Source organism: Sinohyriopsis cumingii, chromosome 4 (assembly GCF_028554795.1).
Source record: "Sinohyriopsis cumingii isolate HCF-2022 chromosome 4, ASM2855479v2, whole genome shotgun sequence".
Taxonomy (NCBI): domain Eukaryota; kingdom Metazoa; phylum Mollusca; class Bivalvia; order Unionida; family Unionidae; genus Sinohyriopsis; species Sinohyriopsis cumingii.
In genome coordinates this window covers 119807781-119830013 of record NC_142964.1, presented here as the reverse complement: position 1 = coordinate 119830013, position 22233 = coordinate 119807781, and the positions used below count along the sequence as shown (strand labels likewise).

At 37.2% G+C, this 22233-nt stretch overlaps 1 protein-coding gene across 1 annotated transcript; it reads right to left on the bottom strand.

Annotated features, from left to right (window-relative positions):
• Nucleotides 1-2410: 2410 nt before the first annotated feature.
• LOC149802002 (uncharacterized) lies at nt 2411-3900 on the bottom strand. Its single transcript, XM_089956878.1, has 3 exons — nt 3412-3900; nt 2945-3099; nt 2411-2643 (listed from the first exon to the last, which is right to left on the bottom strand). The coding sequence occupies exons 1-3, from the start codon at nt 3723-3725 to the stop codon at nt 2411-2413; spliced, it is 702 nt and encodes a 233-aa protein (XP_089813004.1). The 5' UTR covers nt 3726-3900.
• Between the last annotated feature and the right edge of the window lie 18333 nt (nt 3901-22233).

The window sequence follows — 22233 nt, the reverse complement described above, 5'->3', positions numbered from 1 at the left end:
CAAAATTGAAAATTAAAAATCCAAGAAATGTTTCGAACTGACCTAGTCCATCCCAGTGGCGAAGAGTTATCGTACGTGCATCGGATTCTAAGTACTGAATAAGAGCGTTCTTTTACATATGGATGAAAATGAATAACAAATGCATTGCAAAGTAATTAAATGCTCCTTTTATTTTCATTTATTCATATGTATCCAAGCCACATCACGAGGATGCGCTCTTTCCACGACCCCTTTGTACTGATGTTAATCGGGGTTTTTGGGTTATTTTTCTCCATGTTTGTTCTTCTTCCATTTCTGTTAGATATTGAGTTCATTTCTCATTGTTGATTTTTCATTTTGGTATCATTTGTGATGAAGTCTCAAAAAACACAATCATTGCTTTTTTGTCCTTTCGTTCACGGGACGCCGTCGTAATCCCGGTTTGCGTGCAATTCCTTTCGCCTCATTAATGACTGAAAATTTCCCATCTTTTGATTTTATGAATTTTGTATTTTGACTACGTTTTGAGTCCATGAGAATTATTTAGCGTTCGTTTTTTTCTTCTTCAGACTTGCAATGCCAGACTGCACCATGAACGATTAAGATTCGTTCTTCATTAGTGAATTGATAATTTCCTGTGTCATGTAGAGAACTTTTATAATCCATAAAATGCAAGTCTGTAACGCCGTAAAGTTTGTTTATTAAATCTCTAGTATGTTTAGACTTCCAGTCAACCGAAAGTTTTAAAATATTATAGATGAAATCTGTGTTGTTATTAGCCCAGTGTTTGTTTTTTTTGTTCTGCCGAATCTGTTCAAACACGAATTTTCGAAGTCCTGTTTTTAGATTGTTGACATAGTATTGGTTGAAACTGTGAAACCTTTCTTTTATTAATTGCTCAAGTTTTTCAGAGCGGCTTTCAAACTCCATGGTAGTATTGGCGTTCACGATATCTTCACTACCAAACAGAGACTTCATGACTGTATCACGCTCGACCTTGTCGATTTCTACCTTGTTTTGTAGGTAAAACTTAATATTGTCTTTTAGATGTTTTGTGCACAAATATCGTCTTGAAGGAAACACGTGCTCGATAGCCTTGGTGAGAGCTTTCTCGTCCTCCGTGCCTAATTCCATATTCTCTGATATTTGCATTTCAATAGTCTCCACATCATTATCAAGTTATGTTGCCACATGTTCCAGGAATGCTTTGTACGTTTCATACGACGCCAATCTGTGCAGAAGTAGAGGATCAAGAAATATAGGATGGTCATTTGTATTTTTCCTTACAACTCTCTGATTGTTGTACACCAACAATGTCACATAAAGGTTTCCAAGGCCGAATGTTAGGTCAATGCCTATCAGTTGGTTCTTTGTGTTTGTCAAGAAGTGTTTCAGATCCTTTATTTCTTCTTTAGTGCAGCAGATAATTGATGGTACTTGTAATTTGTTGTGTATCACAGTTTGTACGTAAGGGTATTCATTTAATGTTCCCATCCCATTTATAATCTCATCAGCTACATCGGTGTTTCTTGCGCAGTTGCTTTTTTTTTTCTCTCTTTTCCTGGCATTATACGTCTGGTTTCGTTTCACTCTAAGGTCACGTGCACAATTCATGGAGTCATCTTTTTCAAGTAACCAAAGATTTCTCTCGGCTGCTGCTTGTTCAAATTTTCGTTCATTTGCTCTATGGTTATGGGGTTTGTTCTTGTGAATATTTGTTCACAATGCGCGTTCCCATGCAATTGTGAAGCTACTAATTGAATTCCTTGGTATCCGAATAGCGTAACATTGCTCCAGGTTTGATCGACCTTATTTACAAAGTATTAGTCCGAGTTTCCTCTGACCCTTGTCACCCCATTGTTGAAATTTGGATATTTATGTGTTGGGTGTACACCCAAACATAAGTGTCCAAATATAAAAAATGGGTTGGGAATGGTCAGAGGAAACTCGGATTAACGAAGTATGAGACCCTTTTCTTAAACGTTGGATCTCTCTTGAGTGGTTCGAGAGGTTCCTAGTATATCTGGCCTTTGCATCTTTTCTTAAGGCAGTACTTATAGGTTACTGCATTTGTATGGGAAAATATGAACGAGTTTTGGCAAGGAATATACTGCACGAACTTGTGAGTACAGTATATCCTTCCGACAAAACGAGTTCATATTTTCCCATACAAATGCAGTAACCTTTTTATTATATGTTCATTTTTATTATATGCTCATTTTTTTATAACTATCTAAGGCTTAATAAGAAAATACATCACAAGAAACAATCTATTTGATTTATTCTTTATTACAAAATAAATTCATAACCGTAGATTGTTCAATACACAATAACAGTATTCATGCGCACATAGCTCCACCCACCGACCTTTTAACTTCATATTGTACCGGTACGCTCAGTCATTCACTTGAAAAATAAATCCCATTTTTCTCTATCTGAAATTAAAATTTAATGTCATATTATGAATGACTGCGCCATTGAACAAAGTTCCCAGCTGGTCAGGAATGGAGGAATGTAGTTGTTCTGTCAATCCAGCTAAATTCTGATTATCTACTTTTGTGTGTTTTCCGCACGATGTACTGGTACATGTGACTTGAGGGACAGGCGTTGACAACAAGCTGCACAACTGTTTCTGTTCTGCCATGGATAATTTTGAATCATAAGCTGATAAAATAGGAAAGTTTTTAAATCTAAATTTCTTAATAAGATGCTGGATTCAACATTTTATTTTTAGAGAACAACAAATTCTTTTCGTTTTGGAGTGCAATACAGCCATCTTTGTAATGTGATTTCGATTTAAAAAATTTAGTGTGGATTATAGGCCTACAGATTACAGTGCATTTCCACGACGTGGATCAGTATTTGGAAACCATGTAATTCTTATTACCAGAAAGAGACTACAAAATACATTTTGAGGAGATTAAAGATGCAAAAAGGCAAGTAGATTTATTCTCATTATTATTACCAGTTATAGATGACATATTTTTGTGCCCAGTCACTTGCATGATCTTTGTTGGAGGGACGCCAGCTTTCGACAGGTTTGTTACAGTAGTCTTCCTTACTGAATGGTTGGTAATTCTCCCCTGGATTTCTGCTCTTTCTGCGGCTCGTTTCATCAAACTCCCCAGATGATTAACCCCATTGGTCTCGGATAATACCTGTAATTTGCAATATTTTGTCCAGTAAAATATATTTTTTATATTGTTTAAATTTACACGTTCATAAAAATTTGTTTTCTTATATTTCGCAAGGTTTAGTATTCGCAGAGTACAAAATTTATTTCATATTTTCCGATATTTTTTGTTTACTTTCATAAAATTTTATTTTCATTTATTCATTATTTGTCTTAAATGTTTTTACGAATATTATTTTTTGTATTTATATTTTTATTTTAAATAAGGGCATTAATTGAATCTTTAGAAATATAATTACCATATCTGGGAAGTTTCTGTCAGTTTCTGAATTGGAATTGGTGTCAAATAAAAGGGGCTGTCGGCATCCATCATTTCCAATGGCCTTCGTTTCAAATATTGCATGTAAAGATGAACTGAGTCTCGCTCCGGTGTTGTTCCAGTAGAAAAAATGCGAGGTATTGTTGATCTGTAGTCATCCTTCCCAGTACCGTCAAAGGTTTTGCTATCCCTCTCAGCATATTGAAGATATTTTGTACCGGATGAATCGGTGAAAACTGATACATCTCCAAACTTTAATTTTCTGTGCTCGTCTCGGCCTCTAAATCCAAACATTTTTCAAAAAAAGTAGAATAGTGAAAATTGCAATGCAGCTGGCGTGAGAGAGCCCAGTTCACCGGCTGAAAATAAAGCTTCTTCGTCATTTTGGCTTATCGGCTCTGATGCTCTTGCTTTCCTTCCAAAACCAGCTTTTTTCAGTTGCATTTTTTTAGAATTTAGTGCTTCGGTTGATTTCTGGAATTGACGGTCTCTAAGAGAAACGGGATACCCTTTAGCCTTAAGATGTCGTTCTATGCTGTTTCTTATGGAATCTAAAGAGCATGGCTCATACTCAGAACCATTGACTTTGTGAATCGTTATAAACATTTCGGCTAAATACATGTTTAAATGATTCGGAATGATATTTTCAATGCACCGTGTCTCACGTTTGTTATCATACAGCCATCGCTGTACATTTCTGATATCACGCTCAGTCGCCTGCTTTGTTGAATGTTTCTTTTGTGATTCTATGAATTCATCCACATTTTCAATTTTGACATCTCTACTCTCAAATGGCTCAAACAACTGGTTTACTTCATCCGCGGACAAATTAAATAAATCAAAAGTGTTGGTGTCTGCGTCCATTGTTTGTTTACAGTAGAAAGTAGTTCCTTTATTCACGTGAATGCTATATGTGTCTTGTCGAGTGCATTCAGTATCGGGGAATACTGAACGATTCCGACAATGTAAAGTTAACGGGGCAAAAAATGAGCATATAATAATTTTGATTTTTGTGCTGAATAAATGTATATTGGTTAGATGAGAGTGTTTAGGGACAGTCTTGGGTCTCTTGTTGTAGTCTTATTACTTCCTGTTCACATGAATGTATTTCCAGTCTTTTTCATACAAGAGTTATATTTAGTCATTCTAAGTATTGGTTTACACGTAATTGTTTATTCTGTAGGATTTGTTCATTATGGTGTGGTTGTCTGTGTGTATTTCGGCGGCAGCGCACAGTGAGTTATGAAGCTGATGATCCTGTAGTGAAATCTGTGGCTCAATGCAGAGTGCGTTGTTTACAGTCAAGCCTCTCAAACAAAATGCCAGATTACCTATGATAAGAACTTAACCTTCAGTTAATCTTTGAAGATAGTTTAGACTAATATATGATTTGTTATCATTTGGATACAATGTAAAGCTCACTACTTAGAAAGAGATGTAGAGAATATATGGTAAAATTAATTGCGACCTGAGTCTAGTCATGATCAAAAAGCAAAACGGTTGCCTCGACAACACGAGAGAGGGTGTATTGGGAGTATTCCACATCTCCTACTAGCCTGCTGGGCGATTGTTTGAGTAGAAACACGTTAATGGCTATTTATCTGCGAAGAAACTTCTTTCAGATTGGTAATAACACCCACCCCCAAAAATGTGTTTGCTAGATATTTGCCTATAAAATCATATTCTTTAGCGGCGAAAAAATCTCCGCCAAATGCTTCGAAATATTCTCACAGAGAAGTGCTTCTTAACACCGCAAATAAGCGAAAAGACGGGCAACGGCATGGCAAAATAGGTACATTTTCAATAAAACTGACAATACAGGAAAATATTTACCGGTGATATAAAATGTATATATAAAAAAATGAACACATGAAATGTAATACTTTTACTATATGTTGATCGTTCTTTTCTTTAAATATATATTTGCACTAAACACTGTAAATAAATATGGAAAATATTCACTGTCGATACAACAATTTTATAAAATGAAACTTAGAAAAATTAAAAATGTTTGTCTATGTTGATCATTCCTTTCTTTGAATAATGAAAGGATTTCTTTCTTTCTTTATATTATTAAACATTTTGACAAATTAAAGTTGAATTTTCTTCAACTTTAATTGTTACTTCTATTTATGTTTTTTTTTTATTGACAGTGAAATATCCTCGTGCAAATTTATAAAAATATTTAATTACGGTAAGTGTTGGGAGAAGGCAAGGCAAAGACGGGCAACTACAGGGCAAATACTTATAATATTGAAAAGTATTTGCTGTTGATACAAAATGTATATGAATACATATAGAATTAGAAAATGTTTGTTTTTCTTCGTGTTGATCGTTCTTTTTTAATATGTATTTAACTTATTTAACACATTGGCAGAACAAGGACAGAGACGTTTTTAAACTTACAATACTGGAAAATATTTACTGTGGATATGAAATTTATGGTATATGGTAGTAAAGTGCTACTTTCATCCGATTAACACGTGTCTCAAGGAGATGAGGAGACGCGCTACCTTTAACTCGGTTAACACAGCGGCAATAGAATGATGGTTTCAAAATTAGGGCTGTGCAATACATAAAGCTAATTAATATGTTGTTAGGATTTTCCCCCTTTATTTATATTTTATTCCCAAATGTGTTTTCATAAAGTAAAGTCAAATTTGCTGTGGATTAGAGCAAACCATACTTCCTACTGAATTAGCCTAGTTTTGAACAAGTTGGCATCTTATGTGCAAAGTCTGGTAGATTTTCTTGCACTTGGACAATTCAAGCAGCGTGTGATGTAGTTAGTAAAGAAATAAGAAGTGTATATCCAAAGGTCAACGTTAAGTGTGACGATATATCACAGCTGTTGATTCGTTCTCACATGCTTTATGAGACAAAACAAGGAGATAAGACGCCGCTGAATCTCATGTGGACACAGATGGGTATTCATTTTGTAAAAACATGGATACCAAACTATTTTGTTTAATTGATCGGAGTGAATCACAACACAAAAACATATTCCATCTCTATTTGTTTGTTGGTGGGATTTCTTATTTTTATAAGTGCAAAACCTACAACAATGGTATCTGGGACAGTTGTTGAAGACGTGTTCCAGAGTTTCTATTGCAGTGTAGTGAGGGAGTTGGTGTTGTTATTTGGTTCATTACGGAGATGTTTCCCAAAACTTCCCTTTAGTAGGGTTTTTCCGGTTCTTATTCTATTGATAAGTTTAATGCCAGAACTTTCTAGGTTCTTTGGAGACGTTATGTTCCAGTAACATTTTTTTGCCACCGATACAGGTGTCTGTCTTTGGTGGTATTATCCCATAGCTGTTGTCATTTGTTGTTGATTTTATGGGTGATTTGACTGTATATCTCCTGTACACTATACTGTATGGGCACTACTGTGTTATTCATGAGGCTGAATTTTGCGTTTAGATCTACTATGTCATGCCCTGGTAGGCTGATATGTGATGGTACCCAGAGCAAGTCGATTATTTGTTGCTTAGTTTATATTTCCCTGATGGTTTGTAGTGCCTCCTTCATTAGATTTCCCTTGCTTTTGGATATGCCGGATTCCAAGGATCTTAAAACACTTATGGAGTTGGTTATGATAACAAATTGGTGTGCAGTTTGGGGTTTTATCCATTTGAGTGCCTCATTTATTGCCCAGAATTCAGCCCTGTAGATTGAGCACTCATCTTTTAGCCTATCCCGCAATTCAATATGGTGCTCCGGGCTGACCACTGCCACTCCCGTTCTGTTTAGCTCTTTGGATTTGGATCCATCCGTATAGAATTTTATGTGCGTTGGGTATGTTTTGGCGATTATCTTTTGAACTTCTGCTAGAATTCCTATTGGGTTATGAAGATTGGATCCAAGCTTTTGGGCAGCTAGTTGATGTTTGGGGTGCTGTTTTTCCATAGAGTGGGATCATTTAGTTGGAGTTGCTCTGCTTGTACCCCAGTTTGACCTGATTCCTCACATAGTGTGTGAATCATTTTAGCTCCAGAAGGGTTTCGGGACAAGATTTGTTTTAAATGGATTCTTGCATTTATTAATCATGGTTTTTGTCGGGTTGTTTTCCTTGTGCATTGGATTCCTGGTGGCATACCTGAGGAGGCATTCTTCCCGTCTTAGGTGTAGGTCAAGATCCAATGTTAGGAGCTGTAGTTTTTCTATTGAGATGTTGGGCAGTGTTCCTGTGCAAAGCCTTAGGGCTTAATATTGGATGTTGTCTAATTTTGTGGAGTAGAGTATTAGTTGCCGACGCGTATACTTGGCAGCCGTAGTCGAGTTTCGCCCTAATTAATTACATGTAGATCATTAGCATAGTTTGTTGATCAGCGCCCCATGTTGTTCCCCGTATGTTTTTCAGCAGATTCAGGTCTTGGCTGCATTTTGTTATAAGACTGGTTAGATGTGGTTTCCATGTGAGGTTTTCATCTAACAGCATCCCCAAAAAGTGAGTTTCTTTGACAAAGGTTATTGGGGTATTTTGTTGATATAGTTTGGGGTATACTTTGTTCCGCTTGTTGTGTAGAGAGAAAAGCATTCCTACTGTTTTAGTATTTGATATTTTAAATCCCCAGTTGTCTGCCCGTGTGCTGATAGCATTTAGGGTTTGTTGCAGTTGATTAATGGTGTTCTGACTGTTTGGGTTGCCCGCTTTCCAAATTCCACTATCATCCGTGAACTGTGATAGGTTTATCTAATTGGTATCGATACATGTGCTGAGTTCATTAATCATGATAGAGTGGGGCTAATCACACTTCCCTGTGGTGTTCCATTGTCAAATGTATATGTTTCGCAGTGTGTGTCCCCTACTCTGGATTTAATTTGTCTCCCTGTTAGAAAGCTGGAGATCCATCGATGCATGTGTCCTGTTATACCACACTGGTTTAGTTTAAAGATTAGGCCTTTGGTCCAAACCAGGTCAGAGGGTTTTTTTAGGTCTTAAAAGATGGCAGTGAGGTGACTATCCCTTTTTCGGTTTGCATTGAAGGCAATCTTAATGCTAGCCTCTAATCGGACAAGCTGATCTGTGGCACATCGTCTAGTTCTAAATCCAATTTGGTTTTCGGAGATAAAATGATGTTGTTCTAGATCGTGTTTGAGCTGATTGTTTATCATGGCCTCCATGATTTTACATATGGTATTGGTCATGAAGATTGGTCGGTATGGGCTGAGGTTTCTGGGGTATTTTCCTGGTTTGGGTATGGCAACAACAAATGCTTGTTTCCATGATGCTGGGATGCCATATCAGGTTATTCAGATTGAGAATTATTGCCTCTATGTTTGCGGGTAGATGTTTGTAGATATCAAACCTAGTTGGTCTTCGCACGGGTATGTGGACGTTTTGTTGTGTAGTGCTTTTCTCCATTCATTTACGCTAAAGTGATAATTAAGCAGTGTGTCGTTGTTGTTTTTAGTTGGTCTTTGAATTGATGAGGGAATTCATTATCCAGGGCATGTCGTTGTTGTATAAACTCTGGTGAATGATTATTGTTACTGCTGGAGTTGGAAAAATGTGCCAGTTGTTCGGCTTTGTCTTTGTTATTGTCAGCTCCGGATATTGGCAGTGATTTTGGGATTTTTCCTTTCATTGCCTTAATTTTTGCCCAGACTTGTTCAGAGCTACTGCAGTGGTCAAGTGTGGAACAGTAGTTGCGCCATGAGTTGGTATTTGCCTTTTTTTTATTTTGGTCCGAGTTATGGCCTCTTTGAGTTTATAATCTAAGAAGTCAGTAGCTAATTTTGTGCGTTTGAATCGATTTAGGGCTTTCTTTTTGTCCTTGACTTCTATACGGCATTCCTGTGTCCACCATGGTATAAAAGTTTTATTTGTATTGCCACTCGTCTTATGTATGCCGTTTAATGCCGCCTCATTGATTGCCTGAGTTACAGCATTATAGTACAGGTTGGTGTCATTGTTTTGTAGGTCTGTCAGTTGTATCTTATTTAGTATTCTTTGAAATGAGTTCTAATCAGCTTCTTCTGTTTTCCATCTTTGCGTGCGTTGTTTTAGTTGTTCTTTTGCACTTTGTATATAGATTGTAACACATATTGGGAAGTGGTCGCTTCCGAACGTTCTTTGTTGAAGTACTTCCCATTCGCTGATGAGTGCAATGCTAGGTGTGGCAATTGTCAGATCGATTGGCGTTAGTTTCCCGGTGCTTGGACCCGATCTGGTGGGTGTGCCCGTGTTTAGTATAGCTAGTTGGTGTTCCATGACGTATTCTTCGATATTTTTCCCTCTGGTATCTACGTGATCACCTCCCCAATCCATATTATGCGCGTTGAAGTCACCACATATGATGCTGTTTGGACCCCTTTCTTTAAATATTTCTTTATAGCTTTGTATGGGGTTTGCACTTGTACTTCCTCCATTATATATATTATAGATGGTTGATTTTTGTTACCTTAACTTAATGTTGACTATTTGTGTATTCTATGGGGCTCCCATTTACGTCTATGCTAGGGTTGATTTCGGTGGCTTCTATAATGGTATTATGAATATAGATGGCTAGCCCCCCTCCCCCCCCCCCCCCCGTAAGAGCATTTCGTCCATTGCTCCTGCTCTTATAGAATCTAGAATCATAGCCGGGTATTTTGGGCATGCCTTTGTTTGTGTCGTTTAAACGTGTCTCTTGCAGATATAAGATACTTGGTTTTTTTATTAGCATTATTGGTAGCTGCTCTTAGTTCTCCATGGTTTTGTTTTAGTCCTCTACAGGTCCATTGCCAAATGATTAGCTCGCTTTCATAGTTTATATCAGCGTTTATATCCATCAGTATTCGCTATTGTTTATTTATTTGTGTTAATGTGGTAAGTGTAATTGATGTTGAGTAAATTTTTCCTAGTAATTCGATGAGTAATAGGAAGAAGTCTTGTTTTTTAATTTGACTGTTATTGGTGATTTGTTGAATTCCTTCATGTAATGCACTAATGTAATTGGATATTAGACTAGGATCAATGTTGTCATTGATGTATTCATCACTGTTTTGTACTCCTATTCATGGCGAGTAGCTGGTAATAGCGTTTTGCTTATAAGCATTTGTAAATTTATTTGTCATAGTGTTGTTCTCGGTAGGGGTCTGTTTTGGCATATTTTGTTGACCCGTGGTTCCAAGGCTGCTTCCGTTCTTAGGAGATGTGCTGTTTTTTGTTGATGTAAAACCATTTCTGCCTCTGTGTGTGTGTGTGTGTATATATATATATATATATATATATATATATATATATATATATATATATATATATATATATATATATATCAGCATAGCGGCCATCACGGGATACATCCTGATATCATATTTCTATAGCTGGCTTGATTGTTTCTGGTACACAGAAATGCGTTTCCTACATTAAACTAAACATCTGATATCTCACTAATGAGTTGTCTAGAAGTTGATTTGAAAACATATAAATGATTATAATATATCTGATCAGACTCACACTCACTTTCAACCTCTTCCTCAAAATATAAATGTTAAATAAATGTAGTTTATGTGTAAGGGTTGGTAAAGATTGTCAGAGTTCAAGTATAAAATATATATTTCTTTAAAATCTATATATAAGATACTCTTGCTAATTAGAGAAACTTAATCTACTATCTGGTCTCTAATATAATCAGTATTTTCAAAATCTAAAACTTAAAGTCCTGTAAATAATTATTTAATTAATTTGCATAAACAAAAATGCCTGTTGTTCTCACTACATCAACCATAGACCTAAACCTGTTAAACCAAATGATTAATGTCCATAAGGTCATGGGGTCAGTGTGCTGTAAAGATTTTGCTTGTATTGTTTTAGACTGCAGAAGTAGAACATTTCTTGAAATGAGGATTCTATTCAACATGACTATGTAAAAGTCTAGAAAATTGAAAAACAGTTAAATCATATCAAAAGTCCCTACTACAGAGTGACAGGTGTAAGGTGAAGCTTCTTTACAACGCAAAGAAATGAAACTATACAATAATAATGCCTATGTAGGCGCTCTACAGATATTATGAACTTCTGAGAGAGTGACAGGTGAAGGGTGAAGTTGTATGCACTTGCAACATGCATAATGTAGAGAATGTTGGCATACCTCTATATTACGTTCATGTGGTGTGGTTGAAATTTCTTAGAATATTTTACTTCAGGAAATTGTACATGATATAAGCACACATCTAACCAAACGATATCTCCCATGCACTCGAAAGAAAATCCTCAATTATTCTTAAGTACGGTTATTAAAATAGGGAAGACGCATTTTGCCAGACTCGATAATACTATCTTCTGAAACTGCAATGAACCAGTTACCAAATACATAAAATGTAAACAGATTTACTGGCGTTTTACCATTTATCTCTTTAGTCCAGGAAGTCAAAATGGCCAAGCGAAGCTATCAGGGTTTTTTTTTTTCTTGTTAAAAGCACGACTGAAGTAAGGCCAAGCAGTATACTCGATAACCCATTATACACCGATCAATCAAAAACACCAAAACTAAAGGTGACGAAAAATCCTTTTAACAGTTCCTAAGGTATGTAAGGTCTTTATTTTTAAATAGCCAGTAAAACCAGTGAAGAAAACCAGGGAAATCCTTTTCTTTAAAAATCTTACATATGGAAAATACGAAGGTGTGTAGCGCCGCCTATGTTGTAAAAGTGTCTCATAAGGCCTGGTTCCTCGAACTTACATAGCTACCTCCCATAAGAGAGTATGCTAATATGTACGTCAGAAGACCAGTCTAGTGTCATAATTGTACATCGGTTATATAACGCAGTAACACTTCCACAGCGACAGACTAAAGAAACGAGAACACTGAAACATGTCTGCTGCTGGGGAAGGAAGGAAACCGAAAGTGGTTGTTATGGGGATAGACGAGAGCGAACATGCGGATTATGCTTTCCAGTGTACGTTCTCTATCTCTCTCTTTCTCTGTCTCTCTCTTTCACACACACACACACACATGCACAGGTACACGCAGCAAACACCTCTCCCCGCAAACGTAACCACGATTACATACAAATTTGAAACAAGCATTTATGTATCCAACGTCTGACAAGCGATTCACTTTGCAAATTATCGTACTACGGATTTCATTATGGACTCGATTAAAGCTGGCTTATCGTATGGACTGTATTAAAACTAGCAAACGTATGGCCTCCGTTACATCTAGAATATCATATGGATTCTGTTACAACTGGCCTATTGTATGGACTCTGTTACAACTGGCATATTGTATGGATTCTGTTACAACTGGCATAGTCTATGGACTATTACCACTGTCTTATATTATGGAATCTATTACAACTGGCTAAATTATTTCCTCTATTACAACTGGCATATTGTATTAATCTATTACAACTGGCCGAGTTATGGCTTTTGTTACAACTGGCATATTGTATGGATTCTGTTAAAACTGGTATATTGTATGGACTCCATTACAACTGGCCTAATTATGGCCAGTTGTTACAACTTGCCTGTTGTATAGACTTATTTACAGCTGGCCTCATTATGACCTCTGTTACAACTGGCATCCGAGGAGGACGCTTTAACCACATTATTTAAACTGGCCTGTTGTATGAACTCTGCTACAACTGGCCTATTTATTGACTCTATTACAACGGGTATATTGTCAGATTCTGCTACATATTGTATGGACTCTCTTGTCACTATCCTAATTATGACCTCTATTACAACTGGCCTGTTATATGGACCCTATTACAATTATGGCATGTATTACACTTGGCATATTATATGAAACATGTTAGAACTTACATACTGTATATATTCTTTTACAGCTGGCCTATTTTATGGACTCCATCACAACTTGCCTGTTGTATGGACTCTGTTACAACTTGCCATGTGTGTGTGTGTGTGTGTGTGTGTGTGTGTGTGTGTGTGTGTGTGTGTGTGATTTGGATTTTTAACATAGCTTTAATAGTTTTTCAGTCATTCAGCTACCATGTCTATATTGTGGCATTTGATAGTCATGCACTGGGGCATCATGCCGCAGATATGTGGCACGATTTCCACCCAGTCACATCCTGACACCAGAAAGACAAGTCCTAACACCACCCCATTAATGCTGAGCGCTTAGCGAGGCAGCTTTCAGTCCCAATTGTTGTCTTTGGTATGACCACCGGATCGGTCTTGGCCTATTGTATGGACTCTATTACAACTAGTCTGTTGTATGGACTTTGCGAAGGACGGAAGTGGAACCTGAGTTTCTAGATGGAGCGTATACATGAATGAGGTCAGATAGGTATATTGGAATGGAGCCAGTCAACGAAATGTTGCATAGTGAACAAATATTTTGTTTGATCCTGGATCGAACGGGTAGCCAGTAAAGGTTACAGAGCAAGGTGGTATGCTCAGTGCTTCTTACTCTAAGGATGATCCCAGCAGCCGTGTTTTAACCATATTGTAGTTTATGTGGTAGTGTTTTAGTGGCATCAGCCGAAAAAATTTCGAATGGAACTGATGCGTCTTATCTTCAGATATGCAGCCTTGCATATATTCATTACATGTTGGTGCAATGAAGTCATACTATCGAGGTTTCCTAGTAACTGTGTAAATTTAATGTTGGTATTGCTGATATATATTCTTTAGGGTAAAGGAGATGAAGGAGAAAGTCTTTGCGCGGCGATCAGGATATTAACCTTTCCAAAAGAAACTTTCACATACAGACATACAGACACAAAGACAATGATATTAAAAACCGTCATATGGGAGCATTATTGTTTGGAATAAACACGTCATTACTTATGGGAAACCCCAACATTTTCAGGTTAAATAGTAAAATGTCCATTTATCAAACTGTTGAGGACCTGAACTTTGGTGCGGTTTGTGTCCCCCTCCGGAATCACGATCTAGTACTGCAGACGAATTAAATATGTTCCATTAAGGAACATCACGTGTGTGCACTTCACATAAGTACGTGTTTTTAATGGAAGATTTTAATGCAGGAACACGTGTAAAAGAGGACTATCTAGAAATTATTGTAGCAGATTTCTGCCAACCATTTGCCGCTAATCCACTTAAATAAAACGACTTATTTATTTAGATATGTTGACATAATTGTAATAAGTAGTTTTAAGACGAGAAATAGTTTAGCCTTTGTAAAATATAAAACAACATGTCCATTTATTTATGTCTACTAAATAAGAGGATAATTTGACCAATGGCGGCGTTAATGTCCACTTATGCCATCCGTGACTGCATATTTATGCCTCTTATCCACTTATGTCATCAGTGACTGTATATGTATGCCTCTTATCCACTTAAAAAGCCCTCTTAGTCGTTAAATGTGTCGATATAACTAAAATTAATTCATCTTCAGACTCAAAACAAGTCGACTAAACTAAATCTGAAGGCGACATTTTCTATGTCGACTTATCAGCAGGATAAGTCGACCAAAGTTCGTGTTCATGCCAACATGTGCAATCAGTATTTTATTACTCAGGACGTTAAAGCGTTTTTTTTTCTTTTTATATTTTAGTCACATGTTGCAGATAGATAGATGCTCAGCATATTAGATGCATTTTTCAATATTAGATTCGTACTTACAGGGACCGTTTCAAAACCTTGTAATTTTGTTAAATGTTATTTATGACGAAAACTCGCCAATGGTATTGCGCATTCTTGTGTACTTTTCCTTTTGTCTCAACTGCATTTAGAGACATGACCATCACTAATCCGGTGGCGATTGCAGGAGCACCGTTAACGTCAACGTTGTGTGGTATAGGTTTGTGCTAAACTGCTTGCACGCGTGGTACATGCACGTAATCAGGCGAGAAACGGGGCTCTGCAGAGCACGTTATAGAGGTCTGGCCGAAACAACGTTTACTATTCAGTATTTCATCGGATAATGTGATTTTCACTGACTACAATACTTATTGTCAATAAGTTCCAATTATAAAGAAAATATGTCATTTCTATTTTGTTTCCGTGTGCTGTGTTAATCTTTGTATTAAGATGTTGTAACTTGAAGAAAAAAAATAGCTGACAAACAGCACCTATATCAGACCTTAAAAGTAAGATAAAACATTTTGTTCGTTCCACAGGAGTTTCTGTTATCATCGTTGCTGCTCGACCGTTAAAGAAAATACGAATTATTTGATTGTTTGTGGTCCAATATTTTCTATAGATATTAAGAATTGGGGTTTGAGATGGCAACGCAGTCACTCTCCTCTCTAAAACATTTGTCATTTGCTAGAGAAGGCGGGACTTGCGAATTGAATTTAGTTTGTATTTTGGTTTAAATTTAGAAAAAAAAAGTTTCAGATATAGTTCTTGTTAATGTGAGCTTCTGAGCACAAATAATAGATTTCGTCATGAATTCAAGGAGGACTTTCATTAGTGTTCATGGTCAGTTAGATGTTAAATGATTTGTAAAAGACAGGCAAGACATGTATGCAGATACAGGCAAGTTATAAATGCAGATACAGGCAAGATGTGTATGCAGATACAGGCAAGATGTGTATGCAGATACAGGCAAGGTATGTATGCAGATGCAGGCAAGGTATGTATGCAGATACAGGCAAGGTATGTATGCAGATACACGCAAGACACGTATGCGGATACAGACAAGACATGTATGCAGTCACAGGTAAGTTATATATGCAAATACAGGCAGGACATGTATGCAGATACAGGCAAGGTATGTGAGTAGATACAGGCAAGGTATGTATACAGATACAGACAAGACATGTATGTAGATACAGGCAAGGTATGTATGCAGATACAGGCAAGGTATGTATGAAGATACAGGCAAGACATGTATGTAGATACAAGCAAGACATGTATCAAATACAGGCAAGGTATGTATGCAGATACAGGCAAGGTGTATATGCAGATACATACAATACATGTATGCAGATACAGACAAAACATGTATGCAGATACATATATGTATGGACAAAAGGCAAGGTATTATGCAGATATAGGCAAGGTATGTATGAAGATACAGGTAAGACATGTATGTAGATACAGGAAAAACATGTATGTGGATACAGGCAAGGTTTGTATGCAAATACAGGCAAGGTATTAAGTAGATACAGGCAAGGCATGTATAAAGATACAGACAAGACATGTATGCAAATACAGGCAAGATATGCATGTAGATACAGGCAAGGTATGTATGCAGACACATGCAAGGTATGTATAAAGATACAGGCAGCATATGTATAAAGATACAGGAAAGACATGTATGCAGATACAGGCAAGACATGTATGTAGATACTGACAAGACATGTATGCAGATACAGGCAAGACATGTATGCATATACAGACAAGACATGTATGTAGACACAGGCAAGACATGTGTGTAGATACAAACTATACATTTATACAGATACATGCGGCGTATGTATGTAGATACAAGCAAGATGTGTATGCAGATACATGCAAGGAATGTATGCAGATGCAGGCAAGTTTTGTACGTATATACAGGGAAGACATGTACGTAGATACAGGTAAGACATATATGCAGATACAGTAAAGGTATGTATGAAGATACAGGCAAGACATGTATCTAGATACAGGAAAGACATGTATGTAGATACAGGCAAGACATGTATTGCAAATACAGGCAATGTATGTATGCAGATACAGGCAGGGTGTATGTGCAGATACATGCAATACATATATGCAGATAGATATATGTATGGAAGAAAAGGCAAGGTATTATGCAGATACAGGCAATACATGTATGCAGATACAGACAAAACATATATGCAGATAGAGACATGTATGGAAGAAAAGGCAAGGTATTATGCAGATACAGGCAAGGTATTATGAAGATACAGGTAAGACATGTATGTAGATACAGGCAAGGTATATATACAAATACACACAAGACATGTATGCCGATACAGACAAGGCATGTATGCAGATATATTCAAGGTATGCATGCAGATACAGGCATGGTATGTATACAGATACAGGCAAGGTATGTATGAAGATGCAGGCAAGACATGTACGTAAACTAGCAGACAGCCGTGTGGTTGGGGGTGGGAGAGGACAGGTGGTACTATAGCCATTGCAAAGGACATCCATTTATTCAGTAATTCAAATAACAAATTAAATTCACTTCAGACTCAAAATCTTACTGAAATCGTATAAATACATGTCGTCCACAGGCCACCAGTTAACTTTTGCGCAAGGTTGGCACGAAAGTAGCACGGAGTTAATGGGAACCAGCGTCGAAACACTACAAAACCTGGCATGCGCTGTTGGCACACTTGACTCCCTCCTCACCTTCATGCACAAAATTAGGGTATGAGTTTCTTCAAGGCCGGCACCAAAAGATGGCTTTAAAACCCTGCGGATGGGCATTACAAGCATTCGCTAACATTGCTTTCTTTTCCTTCATCAACGTCAAAAGATGTCTCTTGCTGACGCCTTGCTGTTATATTCTAACGCTGTGAGAACCTTTCTCTATACTGGTACACCTTCGGACAGAAGCAGGTCATCGCATGTCTTTTGCATGGTGAGTGAGTCATCAGTCACTAGTATGCCCTTGACGGGCTGTACCTCAGTACTGTTTTACACGCCACCAACTCGATGGTGGTGTCCAACATGGCCTGATACAAGAGCGTATAATCGTTTATTTTGCTCCAATCCACCTGACTTTTACTGTTTGCAACGGCCTTACTACAAACACGCGAAACTATCGGTAGTGTCTGCGGTGCAAGCAGAATACTTGGTACCGCCCCGCGGTGTTAGTTTCTAGGACAAAGTATGGCAACACGCGGTTTAGCTTTTGGTGGCTGAGATAAATCAGCACCTTCTATATCACGTGGTCTTACTACTTTTATCAAGATCGTTACACGCGAGTGCTTGCCCTTTGTTGCAATAAAAAATAATTCTAGCTCTTGGGTGAAAAGTTCTTGCTAATCAGAAATTAGCTAGCGTGAAATATGTAACTCCTATTAGTTTTTAAATACAATTTATTAAGTTTTGAAAATACAATTTCTGCATTGTTTGGTTGACGTGCCGTAAACGGCGACAACAGCGACACCGTCAAAACGCAGCCACTATTAAGGCAGACAATTCCGTCTATGTATGGTGCCATTGTTGTCACCATTTACAGCAGAGCGTGTTTCAGGCACGATCGTCTTATCGAATTGGCACTGCCTGTGGCCAGGACAGTACCAGTCTTGACCATGTGCTGTGCCTACGTGCGAATGGGATCAAGTAACACTTCTACGGCTGTTTTGTCACCAGCTGCAGCGATGACTGGCAGCCCTTTCCTGACCCGACTTCAAAAACCGTTATGATAGCATTCATAGCTCATGAGGTGACAGCGTGTGCTGTCATTATTATGGCTTGGATAAAAATCGCCGAGTCCGTTACCATGATGTACACGGAATACTGGCCAAAGCGTGCCAACGAATTGTACTCGTACATTATATCGATGAGCTCAGATTGCTAACTGCGGTTCCTGATGCCAACGACGAATGCAGACTGTGGAGCCTTTCAGCCTCCACGATACTAAAGAGGAGGAGATCTTAAAAATAGAAGCCAGCGGTGAACGGAGGTCGATCAGGTTGCCATTCTGCATAAACCTAATTTCTAATTTATTTAAATTGTTATTTAACTTTTAACCTTATTCTTATTTTGGCGCCTTCAGTTTTATAATTGATACCTTTATATTTCAGGTTTTAAGTGACTTCCATCCTTTGCTTTATTTAGTTGATCAGTAATCACTGCTTAGAACGTTTACAAAAATATTGGTGGCCTGGGATGTTTCAGAACATAGATTTGATGGTCTAGGGTTTCTTGAACCAACAAAAACCTATGGAGTGCCGCCTTTGGAATGGTGTAATGTTTATTGACAAATTGAAAATTAGGGAGTTTTACCTTCTGTTGGTCTGGGGCTTTTGAATAATGAAAACTGATGGTTATCTTTTTTATGATGTTTCCTCGTCAGTCACTATGCTAATTGGTGTGTAGGTAGAAAACTGATCAAAGTTATTTCCTATATGTAAAGTGATGATTCAAATCATGCAACATTTTTTATCGGATATGTGCTATGCATATTTTATTTAATTTATATTTGATTTAATTTAATTCTTTGTTTGTTAGTTTTAATTTTTTAATCCATTGCATGTTATAGTTATGTAATTTTGTTTACTGGAATTTTACATTTTCCAGAAATTAGTTTGAACTGACCTAGTTCCTGACCTTGATTTAGAATCAACATGGGTTCTTTTAAACAACTTTTTTTTATTATTTCCCCAGAGGAAAAATCAATCATTGGTTTTAGTCAAGGCCATATTGGGAATATGTGCAAAGAAAACATGTATCATTTAGGGTTTACCATTGGACTGACCCACTTCCGGGCATCTGTTTAGCGCGCAGTAGTCAGGTTTAAAAACGATGTTTTGAGAAATAATCTCAGTTGGGCTTTTGAATACTTAGATATCAAGGTGTTTTTTTCTGTTGTGACCAGTTGGAGTTATATTTTAATTTTTCTTCAAATTATTTGGATTCTAAGAGATTAATTATTTTCCCTGGAGAATATTTAAGTGCTCATACAGAAGTTTTGGACAAAGACATTTATTGAAATTTTATTCGGAATTCAAACACCGGAATAGTATTGTCTGTGGATCAGCAGAGAACTGTCGACACATCAGTGCTATGCTGACTACAGTTTACGTCATCGCTTTTCATTTTGGATTTTCGTCGGGTCTCGAACTCAAATTCATTAGAACATTTTATTACTAGGACTAATAATTTATAATTCTTGGATTATTTTTTACCTACAAACACAGTTTATTATCACTCATCTATACCAACAACAACAAAAAACCACATTCTATCTTAGAAGATGGAGAAACAAAGTGATTACCGGCGCACTTATATTGTTTCAACACATACACGCGCGCGCGCACACACTAGTTTACAAAGAAAGAAACGAAGTGTTTATAGGTACACTTCTATTTTTTAACCTACAGACAAACACAAAAGTGGCTGACCTGAATACACACTACTGTAGGTAGGTAGGGAGACAGGTAAAATGAATTGGATAGGGAGACAGGGAGTGTTACAGGGACAAACAAAGACCAACACACACACACGTACGCGCACCCACACAAACACAAACAAAATTAAACGCAGACACACGCACACACTCCAAAAAAACAATTTAACCCATTATTCTATGGTGTAAGTGTATGTGTGAGAATTTATCTGACGTGTTTAGAAAACTCAAGACATAACAATGATGGATGAACAGACTGACAAATTGTATCTCACTTGCATGCTTGAAGTGCGGACGTGAAGGAAAACATCCCTTTCATTTCAATTCAAACTAAAACATGATCCACAGGGATAGAGAGAGGTGAAAAGCATATATTCGTGCAGTGACAATACAAAAACAATATAAACCATTTTTATTATAAAGATCAAGACCAAGAGAAACTTACGCTTTCTTTCTTGTATATTCTCTTTTTAGAATTTACAATGAAATTTCACATCACATCCCGTTTAAGGCTATAGGCCAACACATTGGCTCAAAGTGTCCATTTTTCCATTTCCATCTCTTCAATGGCACAAGTTCTTCCTCATCGTCACTTTCTTCGTCTGAACCCCCTCTCCACTTTCTACTCTTGTTTATTTTCTTTTCTGCGAGGAGCACTCTGAAGCCCAGTGTCTTTTCTCCTGACAACGATAACAGGTATCTTGACTTTTGTCATCAAATCACAGACCAGAAGGATAAGTTTTGTTGTCACTTTCGCCTGTGAATTATGCTTTCGTATGACTCGTAGCAAATCTTTGACGTGCTGGTCGATCTGTGTTGACTCTTCCATCTTCTTGACTGTATGGAACTGAATGAGTACGCTAAAAACTCTAAGACACTAATCTTATATAGTGACCTGCTGTGTGAGAAACCGAATCAAACGAAATTTTTGCAATCAAGATGAAACGGTTCCGGTGAGAAACTAGAAGAAAGTAAGAAGCAACATCATACCGTCTCCTCTCTCTCTCTCTCTCTCTCTCTCACACACACACACACACACACACACACACACGGAAGAGTTGAAGCGTTAGATGTAATCTATTCGAAGACGTCTGTTTATGATAAAGGTTTGGGATAATTCACATTTTCTGAAGTCGAAATACCTGCAAACCATATAAGTTATGTGACTATAGTTTTATGACACTTGCACAGGCTCTACACTTTACAAGTGTCCCCAGAAAATCTTCTGTTCAAGTTATGCCATTTTTTCAAAACACGCACACACTTGCAACCAACTTAACCAGAAAATCTGTACTTCTTTATTTGTGGGTATCCCACAGACGCGCCCCAGCATAGAGCTGATTAAGAACGTTAGGAATATCCCTCTTTTTTAGATAGAAATATCAAAGCTTTAATGTGTATTTTCCGTGTTACACCCTTTATTAGTGTTTAGGTATGTTCCCTAAATACACAAACAATTTTGAAAAAAAACCTGAATTTTGAATTGAGTTTTCTCTCTGTTTATACATTTTTGAAGTTGTTGGTGTATGGCAGATTACATCCGCGTACCTTCTTAAAGGGAGAGTCATTTCTACACATGTCATTGCCTTTGTTAAATTCGGTTTTGTTGGTTAGTCGTCGTTACTCTCTAATTCTATTTTTATGTATTTTATTTTTATTGAAGATGTTAGATTTTGTTGTTGAAACAGTATTTATGTTGTTTAGTCTGTTGCTAAAAATATCTGTAGCAAAGTGCTTCAGTTTGTTCAGTTTTCTTATGTCAAGTCCTGCAAAAGAATACCAAGTTTGTCTTGAAAGAGGAATGAAACATAGTTACGCGGACGTGAAGTAAAACTGTTT